This window comes from Labeo rohita, chromosome 4, assembly GCF_022985175.1.
Source record: "Labeo rohita strain BAU-BD-2019 chromosome 4, IGBB_LRoh.1.0, whole genome shotgun sequence".
In the NCBI taxonomy this organism is placed as follows: domain Eukaryota; kingdom Metazoa; phylum Chordata; class Actinopteri; order Cypriniformes; family Cyprinidae; genus Labeo; species Labeo rohita.
The window spans coordinates 21367702-21391202 of record NC_066872.1 but is presented as its reverse complement, the minus strand read 5'-3'; the positions used below and the strand labels follow the sequence as shown (position 1 = coordinate 21391202).

The following is a 23501-nucleotide window of genomic DNA, read 5'->3' as shown; positions in this document are numbered from 1 at the left end:
CTAGGTAATATCGCATTGGGGGGGGTCCGAATTCTGCGCTCAAGCCGAGCCTCGGGTTCGAGCCTCCATTAAGGACAACAAGCCAAGTTTGTTTACCATTGCCCATTGTGACTGGATGGGCAGGCGAACTCGTGAAGTATTGTAAATGAGTGGCCGCGTACATGAGGTTAGTCATTTGCATAAAAAAACACCCAGACTATCTCCATATAAGGGCTTTCCGCACAACCTTTGCTTTAGAGCCTTTCGTCACTCTAGTCAAAGATTCTCCACGCAACCCCATATGACGCTGTCTACAAATGTGCTTTAGCCAGCTTTTCTTACTCTTTCACTGTATACGTTGAAATAATTTAATAAAGATAAAATATACATTTTTTTAGTAATTCTTTTTTGTTAAATTTCTAATAAATTTTAGAATTTTAAATCATCATTTGTTTAAAACTTACGTACGTAGGTTTCACACACAAATTTGCTAAGTGAATCAGACCCATTGTTTCATTTCTATTCATCAAATGTCTGTTCAGTTTATGTTTCAGTTGATGATTTTTTTTGTCAGTACAAATATTTATGTTAAGATATATGCTGGAAATGAAAGAATTTTAATGTGAAAGGATGTTTAGTTTTAATTTTACTTTAATGATATTTCAGAATCAACATACTAGTTAAACATTTGTCTTGCTGTGAAATGCCACAATGTAAATGAAAGAATATAAATAAAATGTCATAAACTGAAGAAAATAATGAACAATGCATCACATTGTTTGTTTTTATTATTAGTGAGACAATGCAGAAGTAAACATGTTTATTTAGCCGCATTTACCCGTTAAACTTGCTAACTAGCATGTTATTAGGAAAGGCGATCGCAAAGATTCATAAAAAAAACAAACCCTTATACTCACTTCTGCTGTAAGTGAAGCTGGATCCCAAATGATTGGCGCAAACATAGACAGAGACATAGATGTAGATCGGGAGCCGCATTCCCTTCACAAACAAACATAATCTTCTGCATCCTCAGCGGCTCAGATGTCGGGAGTAAATTATGACCACTATGTTCATTATTACATACAGAAACACAACACCTCAATCGCTCAGTCTGAGATATTCTTGTCTAATTTACATCCCTGCTCCGGCATCGAAACAATGGAGGTTGGACTGAGACAGCTGATCTGAGGAAAGACACTCATGTCAATCAGCTATGGTGGGAATTTTAATACATTTTTGAATGCAGTTTATTTCTTTGTTGGCAAAGCTGAATTTTCAGCATCATTACTCCAGTCTTCAGTGTCACATGATCCTTCAGAAATCATTCTAATATGTTGATTTGCTACTCGACATTTCTCATTATTTCTCATTTTCATCCTTGCTGAATAAAAGTATTCAATTCTTTCATTTCTTTCCAAAATGAATAAAAAAAGAAAGAATTCTTACTGACCCCAATCTTTTGAACGGTAGTGATAATTTTACAAAAGCTTTCTATATCAGATAAATGCTGGTCTTTTTAACTTTATATTCATCAAATAACCATAAAAATGTACACAACTGTTTTAAGCATTGATAATAATAATAAATGTTTCTTGTATTGTCTTGTGTGTGTGTGTGTGTGTGTGTGTGTGTGTGGGTGTGCATGTAAGCACACATGCACGTACATCTGTGTGAGGTTTTCTTACTCAGCTGGCCTTGGAGTTCGATGGAGATATAGAAAGTATCATTCTTTCCAATTCTTTTTTGCCCTCCATTTCTGTGAAACAAGAAAGAAACAAAGATGCTAATCACATGTCATCCCAGATTACGTATTTCAGTTTTACCTAATATATACTTAACTGTACTGTCAAAAAACCTGTAGGATGAGAGGCAGATGCTGCAAGGCCAGTGGAAGCATGTTCCACTGAAACACTGTGAAGCTAGCTCTTTTTGAGTGAGGTACTGCTGCAGCTGATATATTTTTGCCTGTAACACTCTGTTTCAGGAGGATCATTGCAGCATATCCATCTGCTCTGCTCTCCCAAATAACCCTCAAAGTCTTGTCTGCATTAATCCCAGAGACAACCAAGCTGTCATCTGCATTCCTCTCAGGTGACACCACTGATCTTCCAGCTCAATTCTCTGGAAGCTTCTACTGTACTCAACAAATGAAAGTAGGTTGTCCTTCTTGGGACCCCCTGGTTTAAACTGTCCGGCTCTCTCCTCCTCCTCAACTTTCTTAGTCAAGAATATGGTATAGCCTACATCATTCTCTAGCAGCCACCAGAATTACTTGCTTTTGTACTTTCCAAACTAAAGCACATACTCTCCCATCACCTCCTGTCAGTCTGACACAGCTTCTCTTCTCACAAAGACAATCTCATGATTTGTCCTAGAGATTGGGGTTGTCTTTGATCCTCTTGGCTTCACCTGAGGGATCTTGTCTCAGATATCTAGTTGGTCCTTTCCTGAAGCACACTTTGATCTTAACTGGGAAGATCACTTTCACCTTCACCCTGCTGTGCTGTACACAAAAAGCTGATTGGTATTATTAGTCTGTTGCATTAAGACAATTAATTTACAAACTTTTGTTCTGATTTAAATTATTTTATTTCTTAATAAATAAAACAGCAATTAAATGTATCAGTTTATTCTGAAATAATTAATTATTAAACAATGTACTTAATTTATGAAATGAAATATATCAAATGTATTTTTTAATATGTTTCACAATATTCTGTTTTTGGTAAACAAATACCTCTCTGATTGTAAAACGGGTCTCCCCTCCTCCACTCACTACAAATGACTGACAGATGACAGTGCACTTAAATTCCCCGCCATGCGCTAAGCGGTAGACCAGGGTTTGATTCCCGGACAGGGAGACTTTTTTTTTTTTTTTTGGCTGCTGCCGAACGACTCATCCAAAAGTTTTTGGTGCAGCCTAAGGTCACAGGAGTTCTGCTTCGATGTCAGCAGGAGCCAAAAGAAATGCGTTGGCCGGGAATCGAACCCGGGTCAACTGCTTGGAAGGCAGCTATGCTAACCACTATACCACCAACGCAGGCAGCAGATGTCAGCTTATGCAGTCAGGAAAGAATGCTCAAAGCAGTTGAGTCACTGATGGGGCCAAAGGAGCTAAAGTGATATTTGTTTGGGCTTGTCCAAAATGTGGAATCCATCATGTATGAGAGTGCTGTCCTTCCATGCAGGCTAAAGAAATTTTAAGTTGTAACGCAGGAAGCACAAAGACTGCAAATTCACTCTGCTCTTGACTGTCCAGTGTAGCTCTACTGTGAGCAGAGCCCCAAAATTTACAGGTTACTTGCAAAACCACAGAAATCTTTAGTAAAAGGTGAAAGCTTGAGTTTCTCTTCATCAAAGCATAAATCTGTGCCCCCCCCCTGTGACCCATTGTAATGTCTACCATTCCAAATGTTAAGAGACTTCAGCTCAGGCTAGTATTTTATGGAATAAGGGCTTTGTTCAGTAATGTCGGTGTAGTCACATTTGGTGGGGTGAAGGCCAGCAAGTACGACTCCTCGTTAGTATAGTGGACAGTATCTCCGCCTGTCACGCGGAAGACCGGGGTTCGGGGGAGACCTTGTTGTTTTTTTTGTTTTTTTTTGCTGCTGCCGAATAACTCATCGAAAATTTTTTGATGTAGCCTGAAGTCACAGGAGGAGTTCTGCTTTGACATCAGCCAGAGCCAAAGGAAATGCGTTGGCCGGGAATCGAACCCGGGTCAACTGCTTGGAAGGCAGCTATGCTAACCACTATACCACCAACGCAGACAGATAAGTCTAGCTGAAGTCAGAAAGGAATGCTAGAAGCACACAGAAGTCACTGATGGGGCCAAAGAAAGTGATATTTGTTTGTGCCCGTCCAGGGTTTGGAATCCATCATGTACAAGAGAACGCCATCCTTCCATGCAGGCTAAAGAAATTTTAAATTGTAATGCAGGAAGCACAAAGGCTGCAAACACAGATTATGATGAGGCACACTTTGTTCCACTGCGCACTGGTGGACAGCCAAATTGACTCTGCTCTTGAGGAAGAAAGGTCTTATTTAGCAAAACGATCTGTCATTTTTTTCGAAAAATAAAAATTTGTATACTTTTAAAGCACAAAAGCTTGTATAGCACAGGGTCTGGGATGCGCGTCCACGGGTCACTCTTGAACGATTCGTTCATTTTGAATGAATCTTTAATGTGACTCGGGGAGTGATTTGTTCAGTCGCGCATGCGCAACATCCTATTAGGTTCTGTACTGGAATTAGTTCACCTGTTTCGAGTCTTCAGGTTTTTCGAGTCGTTCTTTCATCTTATGGTTTCATCTTATACGTGATGCTGATTTTGCTAAAATGACTCGAAAAAATATTCGTTCATTTTGCTGAATGAGACTTAAAGGTTAGAGTCGCTAAAATGATCCGAACTTCCCATTACTACTATGAATCATGTCTTTGAATCACCACAAGTTCATCGTCTATGTGCTCCGGCTCAAAAAGGTAGAGCGTGTCACTTTGTAAACACTGGATCTCTGGTTCCGTCTACGGTCCCTGTGACCTTTCGATGTTATTTAATAGTATGTGAACGCGCAGCCTGTGCTACATGAGATTTTGTGCTTAAAAAGTATACAAATTTTTATTTTACAGGTCACAAAACCACAGAAATCTTTATGAATGGTGAAATAATTATACTTTGATGAGGAGAAAGTCAAGGTGTGTCTCCACCCACTTGGGCCTATGCATGTGCAACTCCTCGTTAGTATAGTGGACAGTATCTCCGCCTGTCACGCGGAAGACCGGGGTTCGATTCCCCGACGGGGAGACCTAGTTTTTTTTTTTTTTTTTTTTGCTGTTGCCAAACAACTCGTCCAAAGGTTTTTGGTGCAGTCAGAGGTCATAGAAGAATAAAAAGGAAATGCGTCGTCTAAGAACCAAACCCAGATCAACTGCTTGGAAGGCAGCTATGCTAACCTATACCACCAATGCAGGAAGCAGAAAAATGGTAAATACAGATGGAATATGTCAAAGTAATTTATATGTGCCAAACATCCTGCTACCAGCTGGTGGTGCTATGACTATAACAGGAAATTGGCATATAGATGTCTTTAGGCCAGCACTTTTATCAAACATATGAGGTTTTGTGCAGATTAAACATGGTATGTTTGAGTTAGTCCAAAGCATGATGTATCCTGTTTCCAACAGGTGGCGCTATGATTTTAACTAAATATTGGCCTTTAGATGTTTTCAGGCCAGGACTCTTACCAAACATGTAAACTTTGGTGCAGATTGGACATTGCATGTTTAAGTTAGTGCAAAATAAGTCAATCCTTGTTGCCAGCAGGTGGTGCTATGGTTACAAAGTAATACTGGCCTCACAAGGCTATTGGTGCCAACAATGCTGACGGCATTAAATCTCTAGGAGGGGTTTGTTACAGAGTAAAACATGTCACTTCCTGTTGCCAGTAGGTGGCACTATGACTTTAACAGAATTCATCTTTACCATCTTCTCGATCACTGCATGGTCCAGAGGGACAGCCTCAGGAACACTGTGGGTGGACTGACTGGTCAAGAGGCACAGATTGACAGCCTGGCTCCACATATTGTAGGCCAAACCTCTCTCCTGTGTCTCTGCTGGAGATGTGCAAGTCTGAATATATAGGTTGCCCTGTCACTCTTATCGATGCCCTGTTTAACTCCATCATCAAAACAGGGTCAAACACTCCAGGTAAGACAACCCAGGCTGCTTTAGGTCCACGAGCCGCTGTCCAGTCATCCCCTGCGCCTGGAACAGCTCAGAAGACAAGCGATTGCCCGTTATCCACTCAGTCTGATGGAAATGAAAACTCTTCTGCTGTGAAGTGCCTATTACAGGGATCCAAATGGGCACAGCAGCTCCCTTACCCTTGACATGGTTCAGTTGTAGAGTTCCACCGTGTCTGTAGAGGATTCCTCCCTCTACCTTATGATCACTCAGGCAGTCTCTAAGAATGTGGATATGCTGAATCCACCACATTTTTAACATCAACGGTTTAAAAAGAAAGATGTTGTTAGGATCCTTTGCAAGATAGATGGTGAAGTACTTCTTCCACTCTTTGGACCAGCTCTTTAGGATGTGGCACTTTTGTCCTACAGTGCTCTCTGACGTGCTGCTTCCTGGAATAGTAGGCTCCACAGAATCTTCTTCAATTTCTCCAGGTCATTCTAATCAACTACAGAGAAGGCAGAAAAGAGGAATTGGCAGAACGAGGTATACAGAGGATGGTGCTCTGAAACACACTCCCTGATGAACCGCTGCATGCAATGAAATAAGTCCAGTTTAACAACCATGTCCTCGTTGTATTTCTGGCAAGCGACATGTAAATTCTTGATGTTTCCTGATGTAACCTCCACCACAATAGCTTCAGTGGGCCTCCAGGCTTCCCACTGATGGTGCTTATAAAGTCATAGGTCCATCACTCTTAAAGCAGCACACCAGTCCCTAAGTACATAAAAGGGAAAGAAAATTACATTTTAATGTATTCATTACCTTTGCTTACACTAGTTGATGTGATGTGTGATTAGATGTGATAATTCATAACTTTCCACCCACTGGTACCTGGCCTTTGGAATACCTGCAATACTGTAGCAATTAGCTGTCCCACAGTAGATAGACTCCAGAGACTGCTCACTCTCACTCTGCAGCATTACCCAGGACAAAAGCATCCAGTTCTCATTCATCACAGCATAGGATGACATTGTGCCAGATGAGAAGGTCACTTTTTTAGAAACTGCATGTGTGATCTGACCTGAACACCTGTCCAAAAGTGCCTTGTAGGAGGTGAGTGAGAGCTGCTTTCCTACTGCTAGGAAAAGCACTCTACTGAAAAGTGCACAGAAATAGACACCCCATACCACTCATCAGTGTCCTTCTAACCCCCAAATGGTGCGGGTGTGTCAATCTTCCTCAGTGTCCCAGTGATGGTTTTCTGACCATACAGCTTTGCCTTAGCATCCCTGACATTCTGCACACTGAGAAGGAAGGCTAAATGGGCTCCTTCATATTTAAGGTGAAGCACCTCAGACAGCTGGTTGCCATATCATTAGGGGGTTTTCCAGAGCGCCTCAGTTCATCTATCTCTGTTTTACAAATTCTTATGGGTGAGGAAGACTGGCAAGATGTTTCTGGATCACTGTGTTGTCATGTCCAGCCACTGAGGTTTATCAACAAACCAGTATCTTTTGTTTGCCTTAAAGCACAAATGTGAAGCAAGGATGTAATATTGGCCAGTAGTACCAAGGATCACTCAGGGTCTTCCCACACCAGAGGACACAAAATTAGGATTTGGACAACTGTAGAGACAAGGCAGAATGTAATTGTTCCTAAGCCTTTCCATTATACTGTGCTCAGGTTTCCAAATGAAAAATGGATGATGCTGGAAGTATTTAGGTGACGGAAGGCCAGTGTTTGTCTCTATAACCTCAGGCTGAGGTGGATAGCACCACAAGGAAACAATATTCATGAGGTGTCTTACTGGGTGTGGTCCTGGCCAGAGCACCAGTATTGGAAGCACCAGTATTGGAAGGAACAGATGGTCTTGTAGTGGAAGCTGATGGTGAGGGCAACGAAGGAGTGTTTTTGGCAGCTGTTTTAGAAGATTTTTGCTGTACATTTTGCTGCCTGGAACACACTTCTCGTTCATTATAAATAAAGCATATCTGTCTGCCCTAGTATCCCAAATTTTCCTCCAAGTGTCTTGTGCTCTTATTCCAAATCTAACAGTATTGATCCTCTGTCAAAACTGGCACTGGATCTGGCCTTCGAAACAGATACCATTATGACCACATAACATTCTTAATATAGTGAAATAATACAGTTAATACTGAAGCATTAGTAACATACATAAAACAATTATTTTAAACTGCAACAATATTTTATAATATTACTGTTTTTTAGCTGAAAAAATCAGCCTAGAGCATTAAATACAATAAATTTGTATTATTTAATATTTATACATTTAAATTGCTTAATATATATACATATTTATTTATTTATTTAAATTCCCTGCCACGGAAAAGACAAAACAGCGCCATGAGGTCTACTTGTGGCCAAAAGTATATTGCATCCGTTAAGCACTACCATAGAGAATGAATGGGAAAAGTTAAAGAAAGTTAAGCTTAACTATTTTTGGCTTCCGTGCGGGAGAACGATGTTCAATTCCCAGTCTGAAACACATAGTTTTTTGCTGCTGTTGAAAGACTCATCCAAAAGTTTTTGGTGCAGCCAGAGGTAACAGAAGGAGTTTTGTTTCAATGTCAGCTAGAGCAAATGGAAATGCTTTGGCCGGGAATCGAACCCCGGTCAACTGCTTGGAAGACAGCTATGCATGACGGGTGAGTCTAATATTTTATGGAATAAGGGCTGCGTTTAGTAATGTCAGTGCAGTCACGGTGGCTGGGGTCAAGGCCTACAAATGCAACTCCTCGTTAGTATAGTGGACAGTATCTCCGCCTGTCACGCGGAAGACCGGGGTTCGATTCCCCGACGGGGAGACCTAGTTTTTTTTTGCTGCTGCCAAACAACTCATCCAAAAGTTTTTGATGCAGCCAGAAGTCACAGAAAATGCGTTGGCAGGAAATCAAACCTGGGTCAACCGCTTGGAAGGCAGCTATGGTAACCACTATACCACCAACGCAGGAAGCAGAGTTTAGCGTGCACTGTCAGAAAAAAATGCTAGAAGAAGCACACAAGTCACTGATGGGGCCAAAGGAGTTGAAGTGATATTTGTTTGGGCCCGTCCAGGGTTTGGAATCTATCATGTACGAGAGAACGCCATCCTTGCATGCAGGCTAAAGAAATTTTAAGTTGTGATGCAGGAAGCACAAAGGCTGCAAACACTGACCATAACGAGGCACACTTCGTTCCACTGTGCGTTGGTGGATGGCCAAATTGACTCTGCTCTTGACATTCCAGTGTAGCTCCGCTTTGAGTAGAGCCCCCAAAGTTACAGGTCACACAACCATGGAAATTTTTAGTAAAAGGTGAAAGATTTATGCTTTGATGAAGCGAAAGTCAAGCTTTGTCTCCACCCCCTTGGGTCTGTGTGCTTCCTGTGGTAAAACCCTACGTTCACCAGGATTTTCATCACCCCCCTAACTCTAAATGGGAGGAGTAAATGTTACAAAAGTCCTTTCCATCACCCATAACTTAACTATTTTTGGCTTCTGTGCTGCAGACCAGGGTTCGATTCCCAGCCTGAGACACCTAGTTTTTTTGCTGCTGCCAAAAGACTCATGCAAAAGTTTTTGGTGCAGCCAGAGGTCACAGAAGGAGTTGTGTTTCAATGTAAGCCAGAGCAAATGGAAATGCGTTGGCCGGGAATCGAACCCGGGTCAACTGCTTGGAAGGCAGCTATGCTAACCACTATACCACCAACGCAGACAATAACAAGCGGCTTGCACACACGAGTCACTGATGGGGCCAAAGGAGCTGAAGCAATCTTTCTTTGGACCCATTGAGGGTTTGGATCCTGTCATGTACAAGAAAGAGCTGTCTTTTCATGCTGGCTAAAGAAATTTGAAGTTGTGATGCAGGAAGCACTAAGTTTGCAAACCACAGACCACGACGAGGCGCCCTTTGCTCCACTGATTTATGGGTGTAAACCACTATGCTCACCAAGGGTGGGCGTTGGCTGGCACAGTGCTTCTTGCGTCATATACACACACACATATGTGACCCTCGACCACAAATCCAGTCAGAAGGGTCAATTTTTTTAAATTGAGATTTATACATAATCTGAAAGCTGATTAAATAAATGTTCATGTACAAAATATATTCATGGAACATGATCTTTACTTAATATCCTAATGATTTTTGGCATAAAAGAAAATTCATAATTTTCACCCATACAATGTATTTTTGACTATTGCACAAATATACCCGTGGTACTTAAGACTGGGTTTGTGGTCCAGGGTCACACGTGTGTCGAACTCCATTTTGTATCTTGATTTAAGAATGTTTTAAGAATGAAAGATATTTGCAATGGAAAACAAGACAAAAACACTAGTAAGAAAAACTTTTTTTGCAGTGTAAGGCAGTTTCTCAACTCCACAATGTTACAGATGTCTATTTAACATACTAACAAGCTGAAGAGTTGATTTAAGTCTTTTAATTAGTAAGACATTTAAAACACTCTGGCAGGCAGGTCCCCAGGACTGGAACTGAAAATCATCGGCCCAAAGATCAGCCATGAGACATCTGAAGCTAGAACCAGCTTCCAGATGAACCCCAACAGCCATATTCTTACCTGTGCAGGGGTGCCCAAACTCAGTCCCAGAGGGCTGATGTCCTGCAAAGTTTAGCTCCAACTTACCTCAACACACCTACCTGGAAGTTTCTAGAATGCCTAGTAAGAGCTTGATTAGCTGGTTCAGGTGAGTCTAACTGGGGTTGGAGCTAAACTCTGCAGGACACTGGCCCTCCAGGACTGAGTTTAAGCACCCCTGCTCCAAGGTAAATCAAATAATGCAGACAAAGACATGCAGGGCAATGGTAATCATCTCAATCAGTTCATGTCCTTTTATTTACGTTTCATGTACAATACAAAACGCATATTTGAGCAGAAAAACAGACTTGGCCACAATCATCTGCATTGTGAACGGAGCCTTAATTTCACACAGATACGTCGTTTCTGGTGCCATTTTAAATTGCCAGGCCATTTGAAACCCTTTCCACACAAGGAACACTGATAGCGTCTCACATCTGCATGACTTTTCAAGTGTATCTGTAAGTGTAATGGCGAAAGAAATTTTTTATTACACTGATCACAGTTAAATTGTCTTCCTCCACAGTGAATACGCTGGTGATTTTTAAAATTGCTCCTTTTTCTGAACCTCTTACCACAATCAGAACACTGTAATCTATTTGCAGAATGAGTTTGTGAATGACATTTCAGGTCTCTTTGACATGTGAAACTCTTTTCACACCGACCACATGAGAAAAGCCTCTCTCCAACATGAACTCTTAAGTGAGTCTTGAGGTTTCCTTTAAATATGAAACACTTTCCACAGTGACTGCATGTAAACGGCTTCTCTCCAGTGTGAATTTTCATGTGAGTCTTGAAGCTCACATTGTGTCTAAAACTCTTTCCACACAGACGGCACGTGAAAGGCTTCTCCCCAGTGTGAATTCTCATGTGAGTCTTGAGGCTTACTTTATGTCTAAAACGTTTTCCACACTGATTGCACGTGAAAGGCTTCTCTCCGGTGTGTATTCTCAAGTGAGTCTTTAGGTTTCCTTTATGTGTGAAACTCTTTCCACAGTGATGGCACATCAAAGTGTTTTCTCCAGTGTGAATTACGACATGCCTCTTAAGCTGTTGCTTGTCTGTAAATCTCTTTCCACACTGACGACACACAAAACATTCCTCTCTTGAGTGAGTCCTTGAGTGGTAATTAAGGCTTTCTTTACGTGTGAAACACTTTCCACACTCAGCACATACGAATGGCTTCTCTCCAGTGTGAACCCTCATGTGAGTCTTTAGATTTCCATTGTGCGAGAAGCTTTTTTCACACAGTTTGCAGGTATAAGGGCTTTCTCCAGTGTGACTCCTCATGTGGGAATCAAGGGTTGCTTTATATGTAAAGCACCTTCCACATTGAGTGCATGTGTAAGGCTTTTCTCCTGTGTGAAGTCTCATGTGAGCCTTAAGGGATTTCTTGAATTGGAAACTCCTTTCACACTGGTGACATTTGAAAGGCTTCTCTCCAGTGTGAATTATTTCATGGCTGTTAAGATGGTTTATATCTGTAAAACTTATTCCACAATGCTGACATTTAAAACAGTTCTCTTTTGAATGAATCTTCATGTGACAATTAAGGGTTACTTTACATCTGAAACTCTTTTCACACTGATCACATGTGAACGGCTTCTCTCCAGTGTGAATTCTCATATGAGTCTTCAGGCTTACATTATGCCTGAAACACTTTCCACACTGATCACATGTAAACGGCTTCTCTCCAGTGTGAATTTTCATGTGAGTCTTGAGACCTACATTATGTCTGAAACTTTTTCCACACTCGTGGCACGTAAAAGGTTTCTCTCCAGTGTGAATTTTCATGTGATACCTGATGTTCAGTTCTGCTTTAAAACTTTTTCCACACAGTTTGCAGGTGAAAGGCTTCTCTCCTGTATGAGTTCTCATGTGCCTTTGAAGGGATCCTTTTTGAGTAAAACTTCTTCCACATTCTTGGCAGGTGAAAGGCTTCTCACCAGTGTGAACTCTCATGTGCCTTTTAAGACTTCCTTTTTCAGTAAAATTTTTTCCACATTGCTGGCAGATGAAAGGGCTCTCTCCACTGTGAATTCTCATGTGGATTTTAAGGGTTTCATGTTGACTGAAACTCTTTCCACACTGAAAGCAGTTGAAATAACTAGCTCCTGTCTTTTGTGTTCTGTTTTGTGAGGAAGACTTTTCAGTCTTTGTGCAATTAAAAGATTTTTCTCCAGTTGTGAAATCCTGTTTTTCATATTCTTCCATTTTATTTAGTACTTTACTCTCCTCCTTTAGTGGCATCAGGTCTTAGGTAAAAAGAAAAAAAAAAAAAACAAGTTATCCCCAGTTTAATGACCCACAGGAGAAGACATCAAAGCATTTCAACATTTAAAGTGCCGTATTTAAAGGAGAACTCCACCTCCAGAACAACAATTTACAAATAATTTACTCACCCCCTTGTCATCCAGGATGTTCATGTCTTTCTGTCTTCAGTCGTAAATAAATTATGGTTTTTGAGGAAAGCATTTCAGGATATATATATAATGGACGTTATTGGTGCCCCAATTTTGAACTTCCAAAATGTAGTTTAAATGCAGCTTCAAAGGGCTCTAAATGATCCCAGCCGAAGAAGAAGGGTGTTACCTAGTGAAACGATCTGTCATTTTTTTTCAAAAAATAAAAATTTGTATACTTTTCAAGCACAAAAGCTTGTGCAGCACAGGCTCTGGGATGCATGTTCACGATGCTATGAATTAATGATGGGTCGTTCTTGAATGATTCGTTCATTTTGAACGAATCTTTAATGTGACTCGGGAAGAACGAGTCGTCTCTGGGAGTGATTCGTTCTGTACTGGAATTAGTTCACCTTTTTCGAGTCTTCAGGTTTTTCGAGTCGTTCGTTCATCTTATGGGGCTGTCACATGATGAACGAACGACTCAAACCCGAAAACTTGTCAGATAAGAGGTGAGGTGAGCTAATCATAGACTAAAGACCCAGGTAAACAATGAATTAATCTTTTCTGTTTCTTATAGAATTATAGTTTTGTCTTGTTTGTATTGTAATCAATGTTTGTAGATGTGTTAGGAAAGTAATTATATAATTATATTTTATAAATGAACGAAATAATTTGAAAAAAGATTTGTTCATTTTGCTGAACGAGACTCAAAGGTCCGAGTCGGTAAAATGATCCGAACTGCCCATCACTAGTACGAATCACGTCTAAGTTTATCGTCTGTGTACTCTGGCTAAAAAAGGTAGAGTATAGCGAAAAACTCCATCTTATTTTCTCCTACAACTTGAGAAACGTCGGACATCATGTACCTTTTTGTTTGTAAACACCGTTTGACTTACTTGCACTTTCTTAGTCTTTGCACGTTCGCTTTGTAAACACTGGGTCTGTAGTTCCACCCATGTTCGGCGTGACCTTTCGAAATGATTCAATTGCACATGAACGCGCATCCCAGAACCTGTGCTACACAAGCTTTTGTGCTTAAAAAGTATACAAATTTTTATTTTTCAAAAACAATGACCGATCGTTTCGCTAGAGAAGACCATTTTTCCTCGGCTTTCCTCAAAAACCATAATTTCTTTACGCCTGAAGACAGAAAGACATGAACATCTTGGATGACAAGGGGGTGAGTAAATTATTTGTGAATTGTTGTTCCGGAAGTGGACTTCTCCTTTAATTACTTTAACTGTATTAAAACATAGAATACCATAATATGTTTGCAAATATTTGGGAAACATACTACGTTAATATACTAATTTTTTCTAAAAACAATGCTACTGCCTGTTATTCTACTTTGAAATGTGAGTTCCATGTCAGAATGTCTGTTTTTGTTTTGGTCTGTGAGATTCCACCCACTGCTAATTTACCCAATAGTATTTTAACATCCCAGGTTGCCAGCTGGTGGAAAACACAGCTTGTTACAGCCATGGAAGCCGACAAATGAACTGGGTCAGAGACTGCAGATTCTACCCAACCTAAAAGGTCTCAGCATCCATCTAAATAGCTCTATGACCAAAGGCATATTAAAATGCAGATAAACCAACTCATCAACTTACATACAACTTAAGGCTCATCACCTTCCATTGACAATTGCGTTTGTTTCTGTTGTGGTGCATTACCCATTTCAACTACTAGCTGTCAATATTACATACTGCACCTTTAAAGCATGAAAATCAACCATATGTATGCTACATCCTATACCCCAGGGGTGCTCAACCCTGTTTCTGGAGATCTACCTTCCTGCAGAGTTCAGCTCCAACCCTGACCAAACACACCCAAACCAACTAATTAGGATCTGAAGGAGCACTTGATAATTCAGACAGGTGTGTTTGATCAGGGTTGGAACTAAACTCTGCATGAAGGTGTTTGTGAACTACCGTAGACGCTTATACTACCATGTGCATTTTCTGTATGGTGCGTGCCATTAATTATGGATGACAATGAGTTTGCCTCCCAGCGAAGACATACCATACCTGTCAAAGATTTTTGGACAGTAAGAGTAAGAAGACTCTTCTGCTCACCAAGCCTGCATTTATTTGATCCAAAGTACAGCAAACACACTAAAACATTTTTATTGTTACATTTTTAAATATTTTTACTATTTAAAATAACGGTTTTGCATTTAATTATATTTTAAAATGACATTTATTCAGTGATTTCAAAGCTGAATTTTTAGCATCATTACAGTGTCACATAATCCTTCAGAAATCATTCTAATATTCTGATTTGCTGATCAAAAAGCATTATTTTAATTACTAATTTATTATGTTAAACACAGCTGAGTAGACTTTTATCAGGTTTCACATTTTTTGTGACATTATAAATGTCTTTATCGTCATTTTTGATCAGCATCCTTGCTAAATAAAAGTATTAATTTCTATAATTTCATTTCCAAAAAGAAAAATCTTTGGATATTTCTATTCATCAACAAATCCTGAAAAATGTACTCAACTTTTTAAAATATTTATAATAATTATAATAATAAATACTTATTGAACAGCAAATCAGAATATTAGAATGATTTCTAAAGTATCGTGACACTGAAGACAAGAGTAATGATGCTGAAAATTTAGCTCTGATCACAGGAATAAATTATATTTTAGAATTTATTCAAATAGAAAGCAGTTATTTTAAACAGTAAAAATATTTCAAAATATTACTGCTTTTGCTGTATTTTGGATCAAATAAATTCAGGCTTGGTCGTAGTCAAGGGATCGAGTGTCAATTCAGATTAACTTTCCATGCCCACCTCACATAATGGAACACACCTCCAAAATAACAGGGATTGTTAGAAGATGTGAAAGTCATAACAGCCTTCTGCTATTTATGCTATTTGTTCAGATATATTAATATGTTCATATAATTATATTTTAGTTTGTAAATGTTTTGACCCTCTGAATTTTGAGGTACTGGATAATGGAACTTGGAAATAGGAGCTTCCCATGTGGGCATGAAGGCAGCATTAGAATGTGTTGGTCATGTGATCTTAACATGTCTGTCCACTGCACCATGTCAAATAAAATTGCTTTGATTTGGCTACTCATATGACATTCTTCAAAATATCATTCATTTCTAATGAGGTCAACATTTTAATAAGGAGTGTAGCTTGAGAATGAAAAAACCAACCTATTTGTTCCTCAGTGTCTTCTTGTTTCACACTGAATGCTTCTTCAATCTTAATGTCTTCACTCTCCTCCTTAATTAACGCCATCTTTATAATAGTGTGTCACATGGATTTCAGTCGCTTCACCAGGAGTTTTTCTGTGTGTTTGAACACATTGTCATGTTTAATAAGAGAATAAATAACAGAAAGAAAAATAAATCCAAACTAAATATTTTGGTGCATCTCAATCAGCTCTCTAGTTCAGTAGTCAGCGGACTGGCAAGAGAGACAGACAGAGTGATGGTTAATAATATCAGGTATCATTAGCATGCAGGGATTTGAGAAACAGAATCATTTTGGCAAGCAATTAACCCAGTTTGAACAGAAAATGTCTGTTTCACCCTTTAGTACTTGAATTTGTGTTTAAAATTCACAATAGTAAAAATAGCAAAAAACAAAGTGAGCAAAATAAGACACACTTATTCCTCTGTATATTTGTTTTCTAATATATAATCATCCTTGAAATTACATTAAAATTAAGTTTTGAAAAAGTGAACAAAGTTAAATGAAGTTGTTTAAAACAAAAACATATCCGTCAAAGGGGTACAAAAACTTGTCCTAAATTCATGTTGCTCTGTTTCACAGAAAACACGAATTCTTATGTCATTTTGCTTACATGAATTTTTGTAATATTAAATAAACATTAATAGAGATCAGAGTTGTATTTTCAATACATTTGTTTAAGTAATACAACTCTTTGTACACCTTCTAAACATTTATATTAAGAGAATATATTATGTTCCGTTCATTTTATCCATTGTTTGAATTTTAGTTTAATAAGTAAACCAAGGCAGTAGTTTAAGGAATAAACTCTTAAAAAGGCTTTTAAAAAAAGTCCTACATTTACCTTCATAAAACCTGCAGAACTCCTGGTGAATGTGCTTTGTACACAGAATTATTGTTCATTAAAATGTTAAATATAACAATGCTACATGAAATAATAAAGAGTTCCATTTACAGTTCTTATGAAACTATAATTTTGTCTAAAAGCTATCGATTTAAACACCTTAACCGCTTAAAAACATACATTTTCTCGGTTGAATCACAGACGCAGCAGCGCGATGCAGCTTAATGACGTCATATCGCCAGACCAAAATAAAAGTCCCGTTCACACGCTCAAACCACATAGAAAACACAAAAATAATAAAACATTCTTTATGACAATGGTATTCAGATTTTGAGTTGAATTATTCTAACGATGTACTAAAAATAACATTAGCACACTAAAACTAGTTATTAAAAAACATTACTTAATGTGCTGTTTCTTTCAACTGTCTAATATGGACAATCTCAGAAGGAGCTCTGAGTTGCAAAACTTCAGGTTCACATTGTTTAATATTCAAAATACACTTGTGTAATGTGTTACTATACATAACAATTTACTTGCAGTATAAGCCTTTTGTGTTTATATTGTAATGTGTTGTAGACTGTTATAACAGTGCATATTTCTCTTATCATATTTAGAATTAATAAAGCATAAACATTTAAAAAAAAAAAAGTTCTGATGTGCTTTATTCACAAATGTTTTATGCAATATTCAACCAGTCTAGCTTTCCAAATGGACACCCCATAAAGACCGCCCTGCTGACCATTATGTAACTCTTAAATAACACAAAATCAACTGTATAATTTATTAAACATAAACATAAAGAATAATCTCAAAACACCTATCAGTGGGTGAGAGACACCTGCAGCTGTCAGATGTCATCAGAAGACCCACAAACAGTAGCCATATTTATGTTTACTTGTACCTTCTTTTTTCAATTCAATTTAAATTTATTTGTATAGCGCTTTTCACAATACATATCTTTGCAAAGCAACTTTACAGCAAATTAAAGTTTTTACAATATATTTAGTAGTAGCTTACAAGTGTCAAGTTGTCAAGTTGATGTACATCTGGCAGAGATGTATGGTAAAGATCAATTAATAATGTAATCAAACAGACAAAGAACACTATAAATTAGTAGCAAAATTCGGTAGTGCTGTATGTCGTTTCAGGGTTGGTATCATCTGAAGTCCTCTGAGGGGTTGGCATCATCTCTTCTTAAGTGTTCTGGATCCAGACTGAAGCTTGTGAATTCCTAGTTACCACGGGATGTCAATCCCATGGTAGAAACAGAGAACAAATAGGAACATAATTAGCGTAGCTGCTGTTCAAACCAAGCAAAGAAAGATTTGTTCAGCCAGAGCTAAAAGATTAATAATGTGCATTTGATCAGTTATGACTGCAGTAAAAGTTTATGAGATGCATTATTTGAATGCTTGGCTAACAGTATGTGTCTTTAATCTAGATTTAAATGGAGAGAGTGTGTCTGAACCCCAAACGTTATCAAGAAAGGTTATTCCAGAGTTTGGGAGCCAAATGCGAAAAAGCTCTACCTTCCTTAGTGGACGTTGCTATCCTAGGAACTACCAAAAGTCCAGAGTTTTGTGACCTTAGGGAGCGTGATGGATTGTAGCGTGGTAGAAAAACTACGCGGGAGATAAACTGTTAAGGGCCTTATAGGTAAGAAGTAATATTTTGTAGCTGATGCGGAACCTAATAGGTAGCCAGTGCAGAGACTTTTAAAACTGCGGTAATATGATCATAGTTTCTTGACCTGGTACAGACTCTAGCAGCTGCATTTTGGACTATCTGTAGCTTGTTTATTGAAGAAGCAGGACAACCAACTACTAGTACATTACAATAGTACAGTCTAGAGGTCATGAATGCATGAACTAGCTTTTCTGCGTCAGAAACAGGTAACATGTTTCGTAGCTTGGCAATGTTTCTAAGACGGAAGAATGCTGTTTTTGTAACATGAGAAATATGATTTTTAGAAGTTGCAGTCTAAGGCTAAGTCTACATTAATCCATTCATTTTAAAACGCTCTCTGTCCACACTAGTGCTTTCAAACATTTTTTAAATGTTTCTCATTCACACTGAAACGTAGGAAAACGTTAAATTCGCCATACTGTGCATGCGTAAAAACTCACTTAGATAATACAGATGGAACAGACATAATTCGTTTTAACGTAATTCTTGGCAATTCTTGGAAATATCTCATCATTCACTGACGCATCCATGTCGCGCGCTCTCATGTTTGCTCTAAAAAGCAGCTGCCCTCACGTTTAGCTGCAGGAGTCAGGACAGCAACTGAGTACATTTTCTGTCATCTTTTTAGGACTGTAATGTGAAGAGTGTACAAATATATCTTCAGCAGCAGTGTGAAAGTGAATAGCACATAACAGCCACAATTACCGGTATAAACATAGATATCTACTGGTACAATATGCGTCACATGACTAAACATGCGACATTGTTTTCAAAAGCCTCCGTTTTCACAGTCCACACTGCAATGCAAAAACAGTGTTTTCAAATGTATCCACTTTGGAGCGCATTTTCAAAAAGCTCAGTTTTCCTTGACTAAAAACACTGTCTCAGTGTGGACGGAAGGCCAAAACGGAGAGAAAAAGATGCGTTTTCAAACGAAAACGTATTAGTGTGGACATGGCCTAATTTAACACCCAGAGTTTTGACTGTAGTGGAAGTAATAGTACATCTGCCTAGTTGTAGATTGTAAGCCAAGAGACTTTGTGCATTGTTTTTTGGTCCAATAAGTAATATCTCTGTCTTATCTAAATTTAATAGGAGACAATTATTGGTCATCCTTCTTTAACAAAAGGTGAATTAAATAAGCATTTAAGTGTTTATTTTCTCATTAAGTTTGTGTCCTTTTATTTATAATCATTTAATTAGTTTGTAAACAGGGTGCAAATAAAAGACATGAGAAGTGTTGTAGAAGCATCTCCTGTTTAGACAATTACTGTATCTAATACAGGTCACATTTTAAAGGTGCTGCGGTGTGAACGTAGCCTTAATTTCACACAGACACATATTTTCTGGTGCCATTTTAAATTGCTGAGCCATTTAAAACCCTTTCCACACATGGAACACAAATAGCGTCTCACATCTGCATGACTTTTCAGGTGTATCTTCAAGCGTGATAGCAAAATACATTTTTTACTGCGCTGATCACAATTAAACGGCTTTCTTCCAGAATGAACGCACAGCTGATTTTTAAAATGTCTCCTTTTTCTAAAACTCTTGTCACACTCAGAACTCTGCAGTTTCTTTCCAGAATGAGTTTGCAAATGACGTTTCAGGTCTCTTTGATATGTGAAGCTCTTTTCACAATGAAGACACGTGAAAGGCTTCTCTCCAGTATGAAGTCTCATATGAATCTTAAGACTTTCATTATGTCTGAAACTCTTTCCACAATTTTGGCACATAAAAGGCTTCTCTCCAGTGTGAATTCTCAAGTGAGTTTTAAGGTTTCCTTTAAGTGTGAAACACTTTCCACAGTGATGGCACATGAAAGGGCTTTCTCCAGTGTGAATTATTACATGCCTCATTAGGTTTTTGCTGCTTAGGAAACTCCTTCCACACTGTTGACAAATAAAACAGTTCTCTTTTGAGTGAATCCTCATGTGGTTTTTAAGGCTTTCTTTACGTGTAAAACATTGTTCGCACTGAACACATATGAAAGGTTTCTCTCCAGTGTGAACTCTCATGTGAATCTTTAGATTTCCTTTGTGTGAGAAGCTCTTCCCACAAAGTTTGCACGTGCACAGCTTCTCTCCAGTGTGAATTCTCATGTGCCTCTTCAGACTTCCTTTTTGAGTAAAACTGCTTCCACACTGTTGACATGTGTAAGGCTTTTCTCCAGTGTGAACTCTCCTGTGCCTTGTAAGGCTTCCCCTTTCTGTAAAACTCTTTCCACACTCTTGGCAGGTGAAAAGCTTCTCTCCAGCGTGAACTCTCATGTGGACTTTAAGGTCTTCAGGCTGATTGAAAGTCTTCCCACACTGAAAGCACGTAAAATAACTTGTCGTTTCTGTCTTTTGAGCTCTTTTTTGTGAGGAAGTCTTTTCAGTCTGTGAGCAACTAAATTTTTTTCCAGTTATGAAATCACTATGTTTCTCCTCTTTTGTTTCCTTTTCATTTAGTATCTCCTCTTCTAGTGGCTTCAGGTCTAAGACAAAAAGAGAAAAATATAAGTTATTCTCAGTTTAATTACCTGCAAAGTCCAAAATCAAAACACTGATTTTTAAAAGCATCAAAATTAACAAAATATATGATATTCTATACATACTAAGCTACTGAGAGGCATTCCTGTGATGTCTGAAACTCATCAACATTAACTCTGTTTTGTTGAGGACCAGTGTTGCCAAGTCTGTGGTTTTTCCGCAGAATTAAGCTACTTTAACACTGTTGCCACGTGTTGTTTTTGATGTCTGCGGATTGAATCGACCCCAATAACATCATATTTAGCCCTGGAAATGCGAATTAACCAGGGGAACCCAGACAAAAAATGTGTATTTTTATCCCCCAGAACATGATTTTTAATGGGGGACCCCCCTTGTGCAGATTTATCACCATAAAATTGATTTTAGCAATGTTCACTGAAAATTTGTGTTTAACGTCTTAGCTCTAACCCCTTAGGATTTTGAAAAATTGAGTAAATGCAGTTCAATAACAGGGTTGATGTTACAAAATTCTTCAATTATGAAAAATTAAGAGCTTCCCAGGTGTACCTGAAAGCAGCATTAGTATTTGGCTGGTCATGTGAACTTAACATGTCTGTCCACATGAGGTTGATCTGCTCCATATTAAATAAAACTGCTTTAAGCCACTCATATGAGTTTGTTTAAAAATGTCATTAACTCCTGTAGAGGTTAACATTTTAGCAAGGACCAGATTAGGAGTTCAGCTTTAAGAATGAAAACCAACCTGTTTGTTCTTCAGTATCTTCTTGTTTCACTCTGAATGCTTCTTCAATCCTCACATCTTCACTCTCCTCTTTAATAAACGGCATCTTTATATGGCACGTGGATCTCAAATGCTCCACCAGGAGTTTTTCTAGGTATTTGAACAGTCATGTTTAGTCAGATAAGAATAATGAACAGGAAAAATATTCCAAACTAAATCTCAACCAGCTCCCTAGTTTAGTAGTCAGCACACTAACAAGAGGGTCAGTCAGAATGATAATAAATAGTTTTAAATGGCCTGGAATCCATGAAAACATTTGTAATTGGTTTGAAAAGAGGTCATTATTCTTCCTTTTTAAACACAGAATTAAACACGAAAGATGTGGTTTCTTCATTATTGATTCCAATTCAGAGGAATAAACTGAAACAGAAGAATTTTCCTAGTAAAAGATTTGTGTATTCTTAAAAATAATATAAATGACACAACTTGGTTTTTAAATGTATAAAAGTGCTAAATATCATTTTAACTTATGCCCATTTGTTGACAGAGATGGTAAACCCATTGCTGAGAAATTAGAAAACTTCAGGGGGGAATGGAATGACTGGAAATGCATAAATATTTATACATTGTGCTTAGAGTTATCTTTTGTGGACCCCTCCGATCCTGCCTCTTATTCTTCTACTTTTCTGTTGAATGTTTTATATTAAGACATTGTTTAGGAGTAGGATATGCTCTCAGCCAGGGGTCTCCATTTCTCTTGGTCATGCGGCAGTAAGGATTTGAATGAAGGCAAAATTACACGAATCGTTTTTCGGTGCATTTACACAATTTTGACCTGCAGGTGTCGTCAGCGTGCCGTGTTTTGATCGCTTGGAGCGAAGGTTTTACTGAAATGAGGCAGCCTCAAATGTGCGCCCTACGGAGTGCGCCACCTTCAACATAAACAAATAGATCAATTGGGAAAGCAATTTGTTTAGTTGACTGAAAAAAGGTCCGTTACCGGTATTTGCCAGCGCCAGAATTCGTGTTTACGATTCACGATATAGGGAGCGAGACGCACCTTCTCTGTTTCTCATACACTTTGCTCACAAAAATAATGTTCATTAGAGTTATATAAAGCATCACAATACTATATTTAACAATAAATGATTCATTTCCAGTTCTAGTAACAAATAATATACTTTGTCTGAAAAGTATGCATCTATTTAAACACTTTAAATGCTTAGAAACAAACCTTCCTTCAGTCGAATCACAGTCGCAGGAGCGCGGCGCGGCGCAGCCTTGTGACGTCATTTCACCGGACCAAAATAAACGTCAAGTTTTTCAAATACATGTTGTCCAGCGATGTACTGAAAATAACTGCCAGTGACCGCGTGCGCATCTAATTTGTGTGATTTTGTCTAAAATGTGAAGGAACAGATGTTCAAATAATGCTTTCTGCACCCAGACGTAACAGTTTGGCCTTTTAGATTGTATGTGTGAAGTCTAAATAACTCATTACAATTAAATTTAATAACTACTCGGAGGACCAGAAACTCAACTAAACAATAATTTAGGTAGTGTACTAGTGACAGGTGTAAGTTTCAAATAAATGTCCAGTGTACTACAAAAGCAAGTGATGCATGATACGGTGGAAACATCAGTCCTCAGTAACATTAAATGTATTTATTTACCGGCTTATTTAGAATTATTTGTAATAAGTTAAGAGCACTATAGAAACGGAGTAAAACAATACTGAACAATATTCAAAAAAGGAAAACAAATAAATAAAAATATTATTTTGAGCTGCTAAAAATGCAAGAATGTCAGATAAATAAGACACCAATTGGGAGTACACTATTTGTTTTAAGAGAAAAACAAAAAGC

General features: G+C 38.4%; 2 protein-coding genes and 5 non-coding genes across 8 annotated transcripts; 2 read left to right on the top strand and 5 right to left on the bottom strand.

Moving 5' to 3' along the window:
• Window positions 1-2947: 2947 nt before the first annotated feature.
• Window positions 2948-3019, bottom strand: trnag-ucc (transfer RNA glycine (anticodon UCC)). Its single transcript has one exon. It is a non-coding gene; the product is annotated as a tRNA-Gly (tRNA).
• A 655-nt stretch (window positions 3020-3674) lies between these two features.
• trnag-ucc (transfer RNA glycine (anticodon UCC)) lies at window positions 3675-3746 on the bottom strand. The gene has a single exon. It is a non-coding gene; the product is annotated as a tRNA-Gly (tRNA).
• A 965-nt stretch (window positions 3747-4711) lies between these two features.
• Window positions 4712-4783, top strand: trnad-guc (transfer RNA aspartic acid (anticodon GUC)). Its single transcript has one exon. It is a non-coding gene; the product is annotated as a tRNA-Asp (tRNA).
• A 3635-nt stretch (window positions 4784-8418) lies between these two features.
• Window positions 8419-8490, top strand: trnad-guc (transfer RNA aspartic acid (anticodon GUC)). Its single transcript has one exon. It is a non-coding gene; the product is annotated as a tRNA-Asp (tRNA).
• Window positions 8491-9304: 814 nt separating this feature from the next.
• On the bottom strand, window positions 9305-9376 carry trnag-ucc (transfer RNA glycine (anticodon UCC)). The gene has a single exon. It is a non-coding gene; the product is annotated as a tRNA-Gly (tRNA).
• Window positions 9377-10498: 1122 nt separating this feature from the next.
• On the bottom strand, window positions 10499-16973 carry LOC127164167 (oocyte zinc finger protein XlCOF6-like). 2 transcript variants are annotated; one of them, XM_051107942.1, is made up of 4 exons: window positions 16912-16945; window positions 16732-16765; window positions 15848-15982; window positions 10499-12517 (listed from the first exon to the last, which is right to left on the bottom strand). In XM_051107942.1, exons 3-4 carry the CDS (start codon window positions 15930-15932, stop codon window positions 10581-10583), a joined length of 2022 nt encoding a protein of 673 aa, XP_050963899.1. In that variant the 5' UTR covers window positions 15933-15982; window positions 16732-16765; window positions 16912-16945; the 3' UTR covers window positions 10499-10580. The 2 variants fall into 2 exon arrangements, with proteins under 2 accessions (XP_050963899.1, XP_050963900.1); XM_051107943.1 differs by lacking the exon at window positions 16732-16765 and having other exon boundaries at window positions 16912-16973.
• Window positions 16974-17393: 420 nt separating this feature from the next.
• On the bottom strand, window positions 17394-22916 carry LOC127164196 (gastrula zinc finger protein XlCGF52.1-like). The gene is made up of 3 exons (XM_051107984.1): window positions 22871-22916; window positions 21658-21786; window positions 17394-20899 (listed from the first exon to the last, which is right to left on the bottom strand). Exons 2-3 carry the CDS (start codon window positions 21740-21742, stop codon window positions 19707-19709), a joined length of 1278 nt encoding a protein of 425 aa, XP_050963941.1. The 5' UTR covers window positions 21743-21786; window positions 22871-22916; the 3' UTR covers window positions 17394-19706.
• Window positions 22917-23501: the final 585 nt, after the last annotated feature.

Bases quoted from the DNA above. Each gene is read 5' to 3' on its own strand.
- LOC127164167 (XM_051107943.1), bottom strand. From the start codon at position 15,932: ATGGCGTTAATTAAGGAGGAGAGTGAAGACATTAAGATTGAAGAAGCA. The intron at 12,518-15,847 runs GTTGGTTTTTTC...TTTTTACCTAAG, and splicing joins AGACACTGAGGAACAAATAG to ACCTGATGCCACTAAAGGAG.
- LOC127164196 (XM_051107984.1), bottom strand. From the start codon at position 21,742: ATGCCGTTTATTAAAGAGGAGAGTGAAGATGTGAGGATTGAAGAAGCA. The intron at 20,900-21,657 runs GTTGGTTTTCAT...TTTTTGTCTTAG, and splicing joins AGATACTGAAGAACAAACAG to ACCTGAAGCCACTAGAAGAG.